This window comes from Harmonia axyridis, chromosome 1, assembly GCF_914767665.1.
Source record: "Harmonia axyridis chromosome 1, icHarAxyr1.1, whole genome shotgun sequence".
Lineage (NCBI taxonomy): Eukaryota > Metazoa > Arthropoda > Insecta > Coleoptera > Coccinellidae > Harmonia > Harmonia axyridis.
This window is the reverse complement of record NC_059501.1, coordinates 78,985,205-79,002,977: the sequence shown is the minus strand read 5'-3', so window position 1 is coordinate 79,002,977 and position 17,773 is coordinate 78,985,205. Positions and strand designations below refer to the sequence as shown.

The 17,773-nt window shown below is 32.8% G+C and overlaps 2 protein-coding genes across 3 annotated transcripts; one reads left to right on the top strand and one right to left on the bottom strand.

Annotated features, from left to right (window-relative positions):
• The first annotated feature begins 14 nt into the window (after positions 1–14).
• On the top strand, positions 15–8,597 carry LOC123678520 (zinc finger protein 845-like). 2 transcript variants are annotated; one of them, XM_045615582.1, is made up of 3 exons: positions 15–163; positions 672–949; positions 6,373–8,597. In XM_045615582.1, the coding sequence occupies exons 2-3, from the start codon at positions 939–941 to the stop codon at positions 8,363–8,365; spliced, it is 2,004 nt and encodes a 667-aa protein (XP_045471538.1). In that variant the 5' UTR covers positions 15–163; positions 672–938; the 3' UTR covers positions 8,366–8,597. The 2 variants fall into 2 exon arrangements, with proteins under 2 accessions (XP_045471538.1, XP_045471527.1); XM_045615571.1 differs by lacking the exons at positions 15–163; positions 672–949 and adding an exon at positions 5,515–5,855.
• Positions 8,598–11,956: 3,359 nt separating this feature from the next.
• On the bottom strand, positions 11,957–17,767 carry LOC123678524 (ATP synthase subunit alpha, mitochondrial). Its single transcript, XM_045615597.1, has 8 exons — positions 17,594–17,767; positions 16,847–17,083; positions 15,436–15,589; positions 15,192–15,378; positions 14,372–14,690; positions 12,877–13,191; positions 12,424–12,686; positions 11,957–12,279 (listed from the first exon to the last, which is right to left on the bottom strand). The coding sequence occupies exons 1-8, from the start codon at positions 17,657–17,659 to the stop codon at positions 12,165–12,167; spliced, it is 1,656 nt and encodes a 551-aa protein (XP_045471553.1). The 5' UTR covers positions 17,660–17,767; the 3' UTR covers positions 11,957–12,164.
• Positions 17,768–17,773: the final 6 nt, after the last annotated feature.

The window sequence follows — 17,773 nt, the reverse complement described above, 5'->3', positions numbered from 1 at the left end:
AACTAGTTTATCCATAGAGAATTATTTGTCTATGAGTTTATCTATGGTCTCAAGGTCATATACCTATTGTCCATCTTCCATGTTTACTTTAGAGCGTTTTAATTAAAATTTTATTCCTTTGATGAAAGAGGGTTAGGATGAGTAACTTATCATTTGACTACGAGTGAGTATTTATCTCTGGTTTGAACAACAAACCATTACAATTTCAAAAGTAACATACTTGAATGAACTCGTCATTTTCACTTTTTGAATAATTTAGTAACTTTATGAATTTTTCAACATTTTATTATATTTGAATTATAATTTTATTATTATTATTTCCCACAATCTCAATTCATTGGAAATATTTAAAAAAAAACAGATATCAAAAACTATGAAAAAAATCATTGCTTCAGACGATATGGCGTAGGTCAAAATTAATTGAAATCAATTACAGTTTACATACTAAGCTGGTACATTATTTACTTTATGTGATGAATGTAAAAAAAGCAAAAATAATACTTGTGAAATATTTGAGTCACTTCAGATGCTAAGCTACCCAAAACTTAAAAGTAGAAATTTGCAGGTTATAGATTATATAGATCTTTCGTTTCCAACAACTTTTGAAATTGTGTTATCTTCAAACCTAAACATCAAATTGTTCTTGTTAACAATAACTTCTTTGATTCTAGTGATCAGGATTCAATTGCCAGGGAGTATACTGAAGATGAAAAACCTGATTACATAGATATTGTTCACCATTTCACTGATGAGAAAGGAATGAGATCGTCCATTGAATATGTAATAGGTGAAATGAAAAGAGATGTTAGTTTAAATGAGAGCAATACCTTTGAATATGATGCCGAAATTGAGCCTTTGAGCAGTGAACATGCCTCATCTCATGAAGATCAATTTAGGAACTATATACATGCTGTTCCTTTGAATAAACAAGAACATAAATGTCAGTTATGTGAGTATTCAACAAATAAGAAAGGATATCTAAAACGGCATTTAGAAACTATTCATGTGAATAAAAAAAAACATAAATGTCAGTTGTGTGAATATTCAACGTATAGGAAGGCAATCCTAAAACAGCATTTAGATGCCGTTCATTTGAATAAACGAGAATATAAATGTCAGTTTTGTGACTATGCAGCTAACAACAAGACAAACCTAAAACATCATTTAGATGCTATTCATTTGATTGAAAAAAAGCATAAATGTCAATTGTGTGAGTATACAACATGTAGAACGGGAGCCTTAAAACAGCATTTGGATGCAGTACATTTGAATAAACGAGAATATAAATGTCAGTTTTGTGACTATGCAGCTAACTACAAGACAAACCTAAAACATCATTTAGATGCTATTCATTTTAAAAAACGAGAACATAAATGTGAGTTTTGTGAGTTTGCAGCTAGCCAGCAGACATCTCTAAAAAGTCATATAAACTCTGTTCATTTCAATAAGCGAGAATATACATGTCACCTTTGCAACTATTCTTCAGCTGTTAAAAGAAGCCTCAAAGTGCATATGAATGCTGTTCATTTAAATGAAAAAAATTATAAATGTCACCTATGCGAGTATGCTGCAATTCATTCAACTAACCTAAAGATCCATATAGATGTAGTTCATTTGAACAAAAAAGAACATAAATGTCAGTTTTGTGAATATGCAACAAGCTATAGTGGAAACCTTAAAAATCATATAAATACTGTTCATTTGAATAAAAGAGAGCATAAATGTCATTTATGCGAGCATGCTGCAACTAATTTGACATACCTAAAGATGCATATAGATGTAGTTCATTTGAACAAAAAAGAACATAAATGTCAGTTTTGTGAATATGCAACAAGCCATAGTGGAAACCTTAAAACTCATATAAATACTGTTCATTTGAATAAAAGAGAGCATAAATGTCATTTATGCGAGTATGCTGCAACTAATTTTAGATACCTAAAGATGCATATAGATGTAGTTCATTTGAACATAAAGGAACATAAATGTCAGTTTTGTGAATATGCAACAAGCCTTAAGGGAAACCTCAAAAAACATACAGATAGAAAACATTCGAATGGAAAAAATCCTTAGTATTACCTAATAAAAGAAATCTGAAGTTAGTTAAAAAAATTCTCGTAGTGCATATAGTTGGATAAGTTTCTTTATTTCAGATAATTTACTGAAAAATACTTATAATTTCAATGAAATTATGTCACATTTACAGTTTTTATTTGGCTTTCTCAAAAAGCTCTGCCAGGCTATATGGTTCTATTGAAACTTGATTTTTCAGGAGGAAGTTGAAATATTCTAAATGAAAACAGCATTTTCCTTCTAGTTTTTTTTTATTGTGACTTGTTTGGAGAAGCTAATAGCTCCACATCCTCAGTCTACAAGAAAACATTTTAACAACGAAAAGGGAAATATGTAATAATATAACCAATAGGTAAATTAATCTCAAAACACGACTTTTCTTTGTTAAAGTTACCCTATGTAAAGAAAGGTTATTTTTAAAGATCTTGTATTGTATATGTTCATATCTCCCCTTGGGAATTTTTCCTTTTTTTCTTGAAGAATAACAAACACAAATAAATTGTTTCCCTAAAACTGAAAATTATGCCCTCTTCTGAATGAAAAATATATCATTCAAGTTTCCATTATTAACCCAATAAATTATTCCATACATGAAAGTTGGTCTAAAATTCCCAATTCTTGAAGGATTTGATTCATCTAACTAGTAATGCATCTCAAGGCAAAACATATTTTAATTAATTTCTTAGATAAAATGTCAGTGTGTATAAGCCAATTGAGAAATTGGTCAATAAGAAATCTATTTCTTCGAAACCTTTTCCGAATAGCATAATTGCAATATCTATATATATATATATTTCTCTACTTCAGTCGATTTACCTTAAACCTCATATATATATATATATATAAAAGCGGATCTATGGTAATTATGTAAGGGCATCATGTCCAAAGGACTGCACCAAATTGGATAATTCTTTTTTTTGTGTTCATTACTGTCATGGGAAGGATTATACAATAAAATATTGTCAAAAAATAGTATAGAAAAGGAAAAAACGACCATTTTTTCTTCTCCGACCGAGCGAACAATCATAGAGTAAAATTTGAGAATTCGAAGGATGTATTTTGGGTTGCCTGACAGAACGTTCTAAGTCGGGGCGGGCAGCTAGTAATGAATTAACAATATTTCTTTGTATCATGGTGTTCAACTACAATAAAATTCGAGTCTAGGGTCATCTTAGAGAAGTAAGAAATTCTTCCTGTGCAGAAAAATAGCCATTTTTCATGTACATTTTTTCGTATTATTAAGAGTAATTAACCATTTATCTCATTACATTCGGTGTATACATAACTTGACCAATTATTATTTTTTTTGTCAGAGCGGGACATCTGCGGAATTAAATAATAAAAAAATTGTTTATTTCCTATGTGGCTAGCGCAACCAGTTGCTCTAATCCATTAGGGAACGGAGACGCAGTGCTGCCAACCCTACCTAAATTTAGGTAGATCTACCTAAATTCGAACTAATCTACCTTTTTTGAGCTCGATCTACCTTAATTCAGCTCCGCGCGAACTTTACGGTTTTAGATCAACGACAAACCGTTTTACCAGTAACAGTAACGTGACTATGAAAAAAACTATTCCTTATTAAAGCTCTCACATCGTAATTTTTACGCACGCCATTGGATACAAAGATCTGCGGAGATCAGCGCCGGAGTTTCAGAAATATACAGATGCAAGGAAAGGACCGAAATGGGTAATAAACTAATAAATAACGATGGCTGTGCCTAAATACGCACTTGCTTGATAGAAAAATAGCGATGGTAAACATGGTTGCATGTACGTAGGAATAATAGATAGGTTCGTATTGCTCGCAGATTAATTGAATCGATCCTTATGCTAAAAAAAAACAGAATAAAGTAAGATCGTCGAAAGGAATTAGATGAGACCGGCTGAATTCTGGAACCAATAAAAGACCCTTTTGGGTGTTAAAATAATAAAAGTTTCTGGACAACAAGCGTTTTCTTGCAAATTATCCACATCTGTTGAAATGAAATATTTCAAAGACTATTTATTCTTTCGTGTTCAACTATATATTTCTTACTTTATATTTTATTGTTTTTAAATTTTTTTCATTATGTAAATTCTTATATTTTTTTATTAATTCATCAATATTTATCATTAATAAAGTATAATACTATGGACTCAGTTCTTTCAAAACTCCTAAAAATAAAGGAAAAAATAATCTACCTAAATTTGGCAACATCTACCTAAATTTTGAACCTCTAGCTACCTTTATTTGAGCTCAGTGGGTTGGCAGCACTGCGGAGACGCGCGAGACAACTTGGTTTCCTATGTGGCTAGCGCAACTCGCACATTTATTAACCATGCTTTCTGCGTATATGCAAAAAAAATTTGCATATACCATATACACCTTGTTATATTTATGTTTAAAATGATGATTTAATTTTTTTTCTTGAGATCGGGCATATTTTAGTTCGTTTTTATTTAATTTCTCAATTTAGATATCTCATTTAATAGGTTCTGCATTTATAATTCTTTAGATCATTGGATAGTTTATTTCTCCCCACGATACGTTGGCAACACCATTTAATTTTTATTCTTCTATGAATAGTTGGTTTATGCACAAATAATAAATTGTATTCGATATTGGGATTTCAAGATTAACTTCAATAACATTTGATTTCAACTGTAGGTATAAATGTAAATGATAGCCGGCATTCGAACTGAACAAAGTACCTGTAGAAAGTTATTTAAATATCTAATTTTTGATCAACCAGCTGCCGTTGTCCAGTTAACCATTTTTTCGGCTCTTTATTAATCTTCGCTACAGAGTTGGTAAATAAGTACCAAAACTTTAAGAAATTTATTTATCACAGCTACCTAACTGGATCTTTATAATAATTTGGATTTTCCTGAGAATTACTATAGAGGGCTGTTTGAATTTTCTCCTCGAAATCGATTGCAAATACGACAAAACTACAACAAACGAAAAAAGTGTAGTACTGTACCAGAGTTTCTTTTTAAATTTTTCTAAACTACCAGTGGTTCACAAAAAAATTATTCAGGAGGAAAGAAGCGAGCATCCATCTAGAAAATATTCACCCTGTGATTTGCCTTCAAAATTAGGATATCACATGATGAAAACTTCAAATTGGAATATCTATACCAATTCAAGTTAAATATATTGTGGAAGGAAGGTGCTATAAGAGAAAAACTTGAAAACCTGTATCTCAAAAACAAAGCGTTTACGGACTTATGTTATAGGATTTTTTTCTTGAAATGATACAAGAAATCTGCATTTTCATTTGTACCTCCAATTTAGAAATACCTTATAAATATATTCAATTAATTAATTAATCAATTAATTACCTTCCAGTACCCCCTATTTCTACGCCTTTGCATCTAAGGTATTTTTAATGAAGTAACATGGCAACCCTGGACGTGCATTCACATTGATTGGCATTCATATCCATAGACAAACTTATCTTAAGTGTATAATCGCATCATTAATCTGTATTCTTCAAGTTCTGTGATCTGCGTTAGTGCATTTAACCTTAGATTTTTTTTAAATTTAAACTTTTTTATCCAGTTCATGTTATAGGGTTCCTCTTTGAGAAAACAGTCATTGGTAGTTTTCAGTTATTGAACTTGAATTTATTTTTCCGTATGATTTTAAATTGGGCTGTAGAAAATTCTTCATTGATTCCATCTTGTTGTAATATTTGAAAATCCCCATCATTAAATTTATCAGAGCGTTTGAATTTTAATTCTTCGATGAAAGGGGGACAAGATGACGATAAGATGAATTACTTATCTTTTGACTATGAGTGAGTATTTATTTCTAGTTTGAAAAACAAAACCTTCTAAATTTTTAAGAGTAATAAACCAGACATTTTGACTTTTCAAGTTAATTAGGAACTATTGTTTTTAAGACACTATTATTTTTGGAAAGTGATTCATCATTTTTTTTTATTCCAATTTCTCAATTCTTTAAAAATATTTAAAAAATACAGATATCTAAAACTTGGCAAAAATTATTGCTTTGGACAATATGGACTAGGCCAAAATGAAATTAAAATCAATAACACTACACAAGTTAAGCTGGTACGATATTCACTTTATTGATCATTAATGAATGGAAAGATGGCAAAAATACTTGAATGTGAAACATTTGAGTCACTTCACGTGATATGCTCCCCAAAACAAAAGTGAAAATTTGCAGGTTATTGATTATATGAAATAAATGTCTATCAATTCCAAAAATTGTTACAATTGTGTTCATTTCTATTTCTAACATCCTAAAAATTTCATTGTCCTTGTTAAAAATAACTTCTTTGATTCTAGTGCTCAGGATACAATTGACAGGGAGCATACTGAAGATGAAAAGCCTGAAGACATAGATATTGTTGACCATTTCACTGATGAGAATGAAATAATATCGTTCATTGTGTATGAAACTGGTGAAATTAAAAGAGATTATAGTTTCAATGAAACTAATACTTATGAAGATGATGCAGAAATTAAGTATACTGAAGATGAAAAACCTGATGACATAGATATTGTTCACCATTTCACTGATGAGAAAGGAATAAGATCGTCCATTGAATATGTAATAGGTGAAATGAAAAGAGATGTTAGTTTAAATGAGAGCAATACCTTTGAATATGATGCCGAAATTGAGCCCTTGAGCAGTGATCATACCTCATCTCATAAAGATCAAGGAAGGAACTATATAGATGGTGTTCATTTGAATAAACGAAAACATAAATGTGAGTTTTGCGAATATGCAGCTGCCCAGAAGAAAACACTTGAAAGCCATATAAAGGCTGTTCATTTGGATAAACGAAAATATACATGTCACCTGTGCAACTATGCTTCAGCTCTTGAAAGTAGTCTCATAAGTCATATAGATTCAGTTCATTTGGATAAACAAAAGTGCCACTTGTGTAACTATGCTTCAGGTGTTAAAAGAAACCTAAAAAGTCATTTCGATACTGTTCATTTGAATAAAAGAAAGCATAAATGTCAGTTGTGTGAGTATGCAACGAATGGGAAGGCAGAGCTAAAATCTCATTTAGATCTTGTTCATCTGAATAAACGAGAATATAAATGTCAGTTTTGTGAGTATGCATCTAACCGCAAGGCAACCCTAAAACAGCATTTAGATATTCATTTGAATGAAAAAAAGCATAAATGTCAATTGTGTGAGTATACAACATATAGAACGGGATACTTGAAACAGCATTTGGATGCAGTACATTTGAATAAACGGGAATATAAATGTCAGTTTTGTGACTATGCAACTAACTACAAGATAAACCTAAAACATCATTTAGATGCTATTCATTTTAAAAAACGAAAACATAAATGTGAGTTTTGTGAGTATGCAGCTACCCAGAAGATCGCCCTAAAAAATCATATAAATGCTGTTCATCTGGATAAACGCGAATATACATGTCACCTATGCAACTACACTTCAGCTGTTAAAGGAATGCTCAAGGTTCATATAAATGTTGTTCATTTTAAATATAATATAAATATAAAAAAACATAAATGTCACTTATGTGAGTATGCTACAAATTATTCAACTAGACTAAAGATGCATATAGATGTAGTTCATTTGAACAAAAAAGAACATAAATGTCAGTTTTGTGAATATGCAACAAGCCGTAGTGGAAACCTTAAATATCATATAAATACTGTCCATTTTAATATAAAAAAACATAAATGTCACTTATGTGAGTATGCTACAAATTATTCAACTAGACTAAAGATGCATATAGATGTAGTTCATTTGAACAGAAAAAAAAATAATTGTCAGTTTTGTGGATATGCAACAAGCCTTAGGGGAAACCTCAAAAATCATATAAAAACTATTCACTTCAATGAGCGAGAACATAGGTGCCATCTATGCGAGTATACTTCAACTGATAAAGAAAGTATAAAAAGGCATTTAAATGTTGTTCATTCGAATAAAAAAGAGCATAAATGTCATTTATGCGAACATGTTACAGCTAATTTGACACACCTAAAGATGCATATAGATGTAGTTCATTTGAACAAAAAGGAACATAAATGTCAGTTTTGTGAATATGCAACAAGCCATAGGGGAAACCTCAAATGCCATATAAATACTGCTCATTTGAATAAAAAAGAGCATAAATGTCATTTATGCAATCATGCTACATCTAGTTTGGCAAACCTAAAGATGCATATAGATGAAGTTCATTTGAACAAAAAAGAACATAAATGTCAGTTTTGTGAATATGCAACAAGCCGTATGGGAAACCTCAAAAGACATACAGATAGCAAGCATATAAATGAAAAAAATTCTTAATGTTACCTATGAAAAGGAATCTGCTGTTGGTGAAAAAATTCTCGTAGATAGATAAGTTTCTCTATTTCAGATAAATTACAGATATATGCTTTAATTTCATTGAAATTGTGTCACCATTAAAGTTTTCATTCAGCTCTCTTAAAATACTCCCCCAGGCTATATGGTTCTATTGAAACTTACTTTTCCAGCAGGAAGTTAAAATATTCTAAATAAAAATACAGAATTTTCCTAACAGTTTTTTAATTGTTATTATTTCGAGAAGCTAACAGCTCCACATCCTCAGACCTGCACTACAAGAAAACATATTAACAAGGAAAAGGGAAATATGTAATCATACAAACAATACAGATAGGTAAATTAATCTCAAAATAATACAAATTAAATCCCATCTAACAATATTCAAGAAATCTATAACTGTGATGTTCAAAGACAATAATATAATAATAAACTTTATTTAGCAATAAACAATATATCGTTCTAGTCTCATTAGCAGGTTTTTAATTTTGTTGTAAATTTTTACCTATTTCCATGAAGAATAACAAACATTCAAACAAATTTAATCCATATATACAGCCAACATTGTTACTGCTTCCAAATTTTTTCCTAAAACTTAACATTATGCCCTCTTCTGAATTAATATAATGTTTTATTCAAATTTTCATTATTTCCCCAAAAAATTATTCCATATTACTTGAAAGTTGTTTCAAAATAAACAATTCTTAAACTTCTTTTATTTTTCTAACTATTAATGCATCTCAAGACAAAACATGATTTACTTAATTTCTTCGATAACATAGCATTGTGTTGATATCAATAAAGAAATTGGTAAATATATATATATACAGGGTGTCCCGTAAAGACCACGTCAAACCGAGGGAGAATGTAGATCAAAGGATAACCCACCTGCTATGACAAAATTCCTATAATAAAAGTCTTATAGTTTTCGAGATATTTTTTTTTTTTGAAAATAATGAATTTTCGCCCCTTTCAATAGTTTTGCCCTTACGGTTGGTACAATTTTGCATCTTTCTGGTTAATTTTTTCAGTAAAATATTGCTGAAGAATAATTTTAACGTTTACATTTAAAACATCCTCCGAAAATTTTAAAGGGGGGCTATGACAAATATTTTTATTGGAAATTTTGGTAGTGGATTATTTTGTTCATGAAGTTTAGCCCATCGTAGTGGAAAAAAAATGTACCGAGCTACTGCTGCACATTACACCAATAAATTGTCTATTTTATAGTGATTTCAAAGAGGTATCACACAAGTCATTTGTTATTCAAAGAAAAAAGATATGGCTGTTTTTATCCAAATGGGTACGTTTCTGACAAAATCAAGTTTGTCAATTCTGTTAAGAAATCTTCGATGTTGCATTACTTAGTGAACAATGGCAATTGTTTACGTGCGAAAATATTACTCGCATAATTATTCACCTCAACGAAATTCAATTTTGCCGGCAAATTTTGGAAAACATCATGCAGTTCAAGTTTTTTTTTATAATATCATTTGGAGCGACGAGTCTTCCTGTACCAAAGATGGGTACATGAGTCTCCACAATTTGCATAGCTGGATATCATTAATCCACCCGAAGTGAGGATCACAATATCGATTCAAGATCAATTTATGGACTCTTCCAATCCACCGGTGGGGATAAGTTCTATTCAAAGTTCGAGTCCGTAATGTGTTGGGCATCCATCATGTTGAAACCACTGACTACGTCGCAGCGCCAGTGGCACATCTTCCAGTAAAATGGGCAGCTGGTTGGTTAAAAATTCCAAATAATTGTTTGCGTTCAGTGATGGCGGCAGTTCGATCGGGCCCAAAATTGCACCATTAAATATTCCAGTCACAGATAACAGAGTAGAATTCCAGTCCATAAATTGATCTTGAATCGATATTGTGATCTATCTTCTCTCACCTCGTGTGGATTAATGATATTCCAGCTATGCAAATTGTGGAGACTCATGTACCCATCTTCGGTACAGGAAGACTCGTCGCTCCGAATGATCTTATTAAAAAAATCTGGATCTGCATGATGTTTTCCAAAATTTGCCGGCAAAATTGAATTTCGTTGAGGTGAATAATTATGCGAGTAATATTTTCGCACGTAAACAATTGCCATTGTTCACTAAGTAATGCAACATCGAAGATTTCTTAACAGAATTGACAAACTTGATTTTGTCAGAAACGTACCCATTTGGATAAAAACAGCCATATCTTTTTTCTTTGAATAACAAATGACTTGTGTGATACCTCTTTGAAATCACTATAAAATAGACAATTTATTGGTGTAATGTGCAGCAGTAGCTCGGTACATTTTTTTTCCACTACGATGGGCTAAATTTCATGAAAAAAATAATCCACTACCAAAATTTCCAATAAAAATATTTGTCATAGCCCCCCTTTAAAATTTTCGGAGGATGTTTTAAATGTATACTTAAAATTTTCGGAGGATGTTTTAAATGTAAACGTTAAAATCATTCTTCAGCAATATTTTACTGAAAAAATTAACCAGAAAGATGCAAAATTGTACCAACCGTAAGGGCAGAACTATTGAAAGGGGCGAAAATTCATTATTTTCAAAAAAAAAAAATATCCATTTTTTTTTTAAACAAAACAAGAGATTATTTTGTACCTACTCTGAATAGATCAATAGCCGTTAGTTATTACATTCCATTCCTTTCATTGAAAAATCGATTTGTGATGAATTGTAATTTATTGTGAAAGTTTGCAGTTCGTGTCTCAAATGACATTTAATTTTTAAACGGCGCCAGACAGATAGCGGGAATTCGAACAATACAGAAGAGCCACCTTACAGAACCCTACCCTAGTAACCAAAGCAACAGGTGGACTATCTCAAAGGCTGAAACAAAATCCAATCAATACACACACCAGGATTTCTATGCATCTTAACATAGCCCAACCATAGTATAAAGAATTTATTCTTTATACTATGGCCCAACTATATGAAACAATTCTCGGTCAAAAAAACCAAAGATCTGAGTTAACTTTTTATCATTTCTTTTCGAAGAATTAGCAATTTTGTGTAAATTTCAACGGAACACTTTAACATGCGCGAAGCACAATTTTTGCTCATGTTTTCATCGAAAGAACAAAAATAATAGGCCGATATTTTTTTTAGTGATTTCATGGGAAATATGAGAAATTTTTGTAAACATATTAACGGCACGAGTCAAACCGAAAAAGAGGATACCTCCCCCCACTCGTTTTGACATTTTAATTTTCGGAGATTGTTCATGAACATTTTCCATGAAATCTGTCAGACTTCTTTTTGTTAATTATAAAACAAATACCCTTTATGAGCAATTAAAAAACTTTAAGTTGTTTACAAATTGAAAGAGATTAACCATCAATGACCTCTAAACTTATGCCAAGGCAAAATTTTGTTGACCAATGACAAGCAGTCTGTATGTACGAAGCTAGTAACCTAAATATTAGAAACTGCTAGTAAGCACTCTGCAATTTTCGACAATATACATACCATATCCTATATCAACCTCATGCTTCAAATGTCAGAAAGGCTGTTTCCCAAACCAAGGATGACAAATCAATACAGAAACAAATAAAATCACTTTCAACTTGTTTTATTTTACAATACTTGATGAAGAGTAAAAACAATGTACATTGTACGATATCTAGTACACAAAATAATAACAGCAATTCCACAGAAAAATGCTTTTAATTATCTGACGTTGTTTGAATTGAATTTTGGAGATTATTTCAATTAGTTATTGTAATTAACGACTTATACAATTGGGACTTAAACTTTAAATGCCTTATGAGCTAAAGTTCGAAACAAACTCAGATACAATTTGCTTCAATTTTGCATCTGTAGCGTCCGTGATTTTGTTTTCCTTAGCAATGTTTTCCAAAACGTCCTTGTGGTTAGTCCTGAAAAAAGTTGGGTTAGGTTAGGTTAGATTTTCCTAACTCCTATAAGCTCTAAGCTTATAGACCTAGACAAGTCAGGATAGAAAAACATCGAAAAAACTACAAAAATTCCAGTACACAAATTTTGACAATTCTTAAACTCACTTGATGTGTTGAGAGAATTCCTTCTCGAACTGTGTGATCTTGGTTGGGTCAACCTTGTCAAGATGTCCTCTTACACCACAGTAGATGATGGCTACTTGTTCTTCAATGGCCATTGGCACATATTGACCTTGTTTCAACAATTCAGTAAGACGGACACCTCTGTTCAACAACTGTTGGGTGGAAGCGTCCAAGTCGGAACCGAATTGGGCGAAAGCAGCTACTTCACGGTACTGGGCCAATTCAAGCTTCATGGAACCAGCCACCTAGAGGAAACAAACCGACATTGGAACAATATTCTCACCAAGGAATTAACTACTTCAAGTGACAACAATTCTGGGCAAATATTCTCAGATCAGGAGAATGTCACGTGGTGATGTTCCCTTTCAAGTAAATTCTCTATAGTTGCATGTTATTAACGTCTGAAACAGTTCAATGTCTAAGACCTGTACTCACTTGCTTCATGGCCTTGGTCTGGGCAGCAGATCCTACACGGGACACAGACAGACCTACGTTGATGGCTGGACGGATACCCTTGTAGAACAGCTCGGTTTCCAAGAAGATCTGTCCGTCAGTGATGGAGATCACGTTGGTTGGAATGTAAGCGGATACGTCACCGGCCTGGGTCTCAATGATGGGAAGAGCGGTCAAGGAACCACCTCCGTGGGCGTCGGACATCTTGGCGGCACGCTCAAGTAGACGCGAGTGAAGATAGAACACGTCACCTGGGTAGGCCTCACGACCTGGTGGACGACGGAGCAGCAGTGACATCTGGAAGAGATTGTCGAATCAATTCGTGCGAAATTTGAACTTGAAAATTTCAAAATGCTGCTTGAAAAGATTCTCCTAATTATGTGGCAAAATCGCTCATTCTGCCATACCTTATAGAACAAGGTGGTGCGGGAATATCTCAGTGTCACACAAATTTCATATTTCCTTATCATATGTTGGTACTCGGAACTCTCCTGTCACGGATTTATCTACTATCTGTCAAATTTGTGATACAGAAAACAGTTCTGCCAACCAACAATTTTCAATACAAAAAATATTCAACAATATTTATGTGAATATTCCATTAAATTCAATAAAATTTGAGTGATAGAGAATAGTTATTTATAATACAAGTGCAGAAGGCATTGATATTCTTCCACGAGTTCAAAATTCAAAAACGAGCCACGAAGTGGCGAGTTTTGGAATGAACGAGTGGTAGAATGAGCCTTCTGTACGAGTATTATACATTATTTTCTCTAATTCATTGCATTTTCATTGAAATTAATGAAATATTTCCATAAATATAATTTAGTGATTTTTGCATTGAAAAATGTTGGTTGGCAGAACTGATTTCTTTAAGGCAATTTGATGAATTGACAGATAAAGCCGTAGCGGAAAGTTCGGAGTACCAATATAGAATAATAAAATATAACCATGAAAACTGTGCGTTTCTGATATATTCTCGCACGATTTTGTTCTACAAGATGTGGAAGAATGAACGGAATAACCACAGAATTAGAGAAACTAATGTTTAATACTTGTACAGAAGGTTCATTCTAACACTCATTCATTCAAAAACTCGCCCCTTCGTGACTTGTTTTTGAAGTCGTGGAAGAATATCAATGCCTTCTGCATTTGTGTTAAAAATTATATGTCTGAAACACTGGTGTGCTCATCTACTCTTGAAAAACCTTAAGATTAAAGTGGCGACAGTTGAAAGGACCAGCTTTCTTGAATTTCAATGGTATTGGTGCCTTTTCAATTGATTTCCGCATAGTTCCTCATGGCGCTCACGTCGTTTATCTGTCAATGTCGTTTTGAAGTTAAATCAACAACAAACCGTTTTAATTATGATTATATCGACTGTGATAGAACTGAAAATTTTAAAATTATGCCGTTGATTGGTCAATTCTTCGTATAGTGCTACCTTAAGAAAGAAAATCTGTAAGTGCAAACTCACCTGACGATAAGCCACAGCCTGTTTGGACAAGTCGTCGTAGATGATCAAGGCGTGTTTTCCATTGTCACGGAAGAATTCACCCATAGCGCAACCGGAATATGGGGCCAAGTATTGCAGAGGTGCAGCATCGGAAGCTGTAGCGGAAACGATGATGGTGTAACCGATGGCTCCGCTGTCAGTCAACCTCTTCAAGATCTGGGCTACGGTAGATCTCTTCTGACCGATAGCGACGTAGATACAGTACAGCTTCTTCTTCTCGTCGGTTGCGCTGTTGAACCTCTTCTGATTGATGATGGTGTCGATGGCAAGGGCAGTTTTACTGATAAGCGGAGAAAAATTGATATAAAATACGTCCACTAACGTTTATGAATGAATTTGGGGCGCGCCAATCATCATGCAGGATCGATTCTTGCGACCAATCGCAGTGATAGTTTCATATGAACAGTGGGTTTAGAGAGGTTATGTATTGTTATAATTGACTTGAGTATTAGAATTATTATGAATAGTTTCATTTCTTTCTGCTTGATTCAATTAATTATATAAATGGAACTATGTTGCTCTTTTGGTACTTTAAACAAACACAACTATGATGGAAGGTCAATATATGAGCATGCGTTGTCCAATGAACTATAAACTAGTCCGGATCTCTGCTAAAACAAACCGTGATTTTAACCTATTTTCTCAAACATCATTCAATAATGGCTTCATCTAGTTTGAGAATCGTTTTTGCAAAACTACCGCTGTCCTGCTATATGATCTTTGCACCAAAATTCGAAGATTTACAAAATGATGAAATTTGTGATATTGGATGAAGTGTTACCCAGTTTGACGATCTCCAATGATCAATTCACGCTGTCCACGACCAATGGGTACAAGAGAGTCCACAGCCTTGATACCTGTCTGCATAGGTTCTCTTACAGAGATACGGGGAATGATGCCAGGGGCTTTGATACCAACACGGAAACGTTGCTTGGTATTCAGTGGGCCTTTGCCATCAATGGGGTTTCCTGTGAGAACAACCAGTTAGTATTTCCGTGAAGATATGAAAATTCCAAGTGTATTACCTAAAGCATCTACTACACGTCCTAAAAGTTCATCTCCAACAGGAACGTCGACGATAGCTCCTGTACGTTTTACGATATCACCTTGTTTGATAAGTTTGTCATTACCAAATACTACAACACCAACATTGTCGGATTCCAAGTTGAGGGCCATACCCTGAATACATAATGTTCAACATGTTATGAAAATTCCAAAAATATTTGTCACTAGAGTATATTTGATGAAAGATGTGATTTGGGCACATAAAAGGTGGATATTTTCAATTTGCATCAATTACTTCTCAGGAAAATAGTTATCAAAAAAAGTAAAGCTAACGAAAACATAATTTCACCTCAAGTAATATCACTGTGATATATCAACAATCAAGTGTCACAAGAAAGAGTTATTTTTTAAAATTTATTCACCTTTTTTTTCTTTGGGAAGATCATTATTTAATAGTTTTTCATTACTGATTAATTACATTCTTACTTAGCAATTTCTTTGAGGTTATAATTCAATGTTGTTTTAAGTACTTTTGAAATGATCTTTTTATAGAGAAAATGGATCTGTTCAAACCCTCAAACTAACTAACATATTTTATGGTATAAGATGTCGAAATTCTCAACAATACACTTAACACAAAAGAACAAAAATAAAACACATATGCAAGTTAACCCTAGTTACGTTCTCATCACATAATAATAGGCTTGAGAATGGTTTTGCATATATTTAACATATTAAAATCAAATGAAGATATATTGTTCTTATAACTTCAATACGAGTATGTCAGTAGTGTCAATAGCACATTATTTTTTTTAGCCAAATAGCCTATAGCAGCAGAATTGACAGATGTCATCAATGGAGGATGTTTTTTAGAGAAATATTCTTTCCATAAAAAAAGTGAAAAAGTATGAATTCATAAATGAATTGTTCCATTTTTTGAGAGAGAACAATCTGTAATTTTTTTATTGTAGAATTTTAAAATCATGTATTTTATATGAGGGGTTCCAATAAGAGTGCAAAATTTGAACTGATTGTTATGATAAGGTGTGTAACAAACTCAATCAATCACAAGATTGATTAATGCAACTGATAGGTTTAACTAGCCTATGTAACACCATAACCAATTGCGAAAAACTCAACTTATCCCAATAGAAGGTTAGGTTAGAATTCATTCAGTGCCTAAAGATTGCATTTTTCCCAAATGGTGATGTAACATACTATACCTGATCCCATTGTTTTAATTAAACTTTTCCTAGCTAGTTCGTGAATATAAAAACTTCTAAAAAGTGTCATTTATGACAGATTCATTTCATTTTGATTATGTCATTATCAGAAAAAATATTTTAAATGCATGTATGATTTTCCATGCAATACAGTCAATGTTAGGAATTTCATAATGTTTCTTACTGGTATTCATAATTTGATGCATACCTTGAGACCAGAAGAGAATTCCACCATCTCATCGGCCTGGATATTTCTCAAACCATGTACACGAGCAATACCATCCCCAACACTCAATACTTTGCCAGTTTCGTCTAAGTCTGTTTTAGGTGCAGCGCCCATTAAACGTTCTTCCAATATGGAAGACACGACCATGGTTTTGTTTGTGGTTCCAACATGGATTTTGCGGCTAGCTACAGATACAGCTGGGAAGACAGCTCCGGAAAGCTATAATTCATAATTAATATCCATAAGGTGAAATATTCACTTATAAATTAAATATAGAATTCAATTCATCATATATAGAGGTTATGCGACATTAAAATTCGATTTTTCTTTATGAATCTTATAAGAACCATTTTGGTAGAAATTATTAAATTTCAGGCTGATGAAAATGTTGAAATCTGAAAACATTTGAAAAATGTTAGTTCTTTATCCTGCATTTTGAGTAGCACTTATGACACGATTCACGGCATTTTGACTTTGAAGCGAGATTACATAACATATTCAAAGGGAAATACTTATGTAAGAATTTCAAGAAAAATGGAAAATTTCAAGCTAAATCACTGCTGAAAAGAATTGTCCAAAGTTTCTTTAGGGGACAATTTTTCACTTTTTGCAAATAAAACTTCATATCAGCCGAATGACCGAAGGTGAACCTCGCTAATGTCGGTTCTATTAGATCAGACAAAACCTCGAGAAAAACCAAACAACTCATAATTCACTGGAAAATATTACCTGTGATACATTGTTAGGCAAGCGCCTAGCCACGGTGCTTGCTACACGAGCGCCTAAAAGAGACATTTTCTTATTTTAAGAGAAAAATTTCAACTTGTACAAATTGTTGGATAACGTGAAAAGGCGCTGCCGAGATGTCGGCTACTCGTTCGACCTATTTCGTCGTACAATTAATCGGCG

Excerpts from the sequence above, each read along its gene's own strand:
- LOC123678520 (XM_045615571.1), top strand. The coding sequence starts at position 5,803 with ATGAAAGGGGGACAAGATGACGATAAGATGAATTACTTATCTTTTGAC. Across the intron at positions 5,856-6,372 it reads TACTTATCTTTTGACTATGA|TGCTCAGGATACAATTGACA; the intron begins GTGAGTATTTAT and ends CTTTGATTCTAG.
- LOC123678524 (XM_045615597.1), bottom strand. The coding sequence starts at position 17,659 with ATGTCTCTTTTAGGCGCTCGTGTAGCAAGCACCGTGGCTAGGCGCTTG. Across the intron at positions 17,084-17,593 it reads TGCCTAACAATGTATCACAG|CTTTCCGGAGCTGTCTTCCC; the intron begins GTAATATTTTCC and ends TATGAATTATAG. Across the intron at positions 14,691-15,191 it reads ATTGGAGATCGTCAAACTGG|TAAAACTGCCCTTGCCATCG; the intron begins GTAACACTTCAT and ends TCCGCTTATCAG.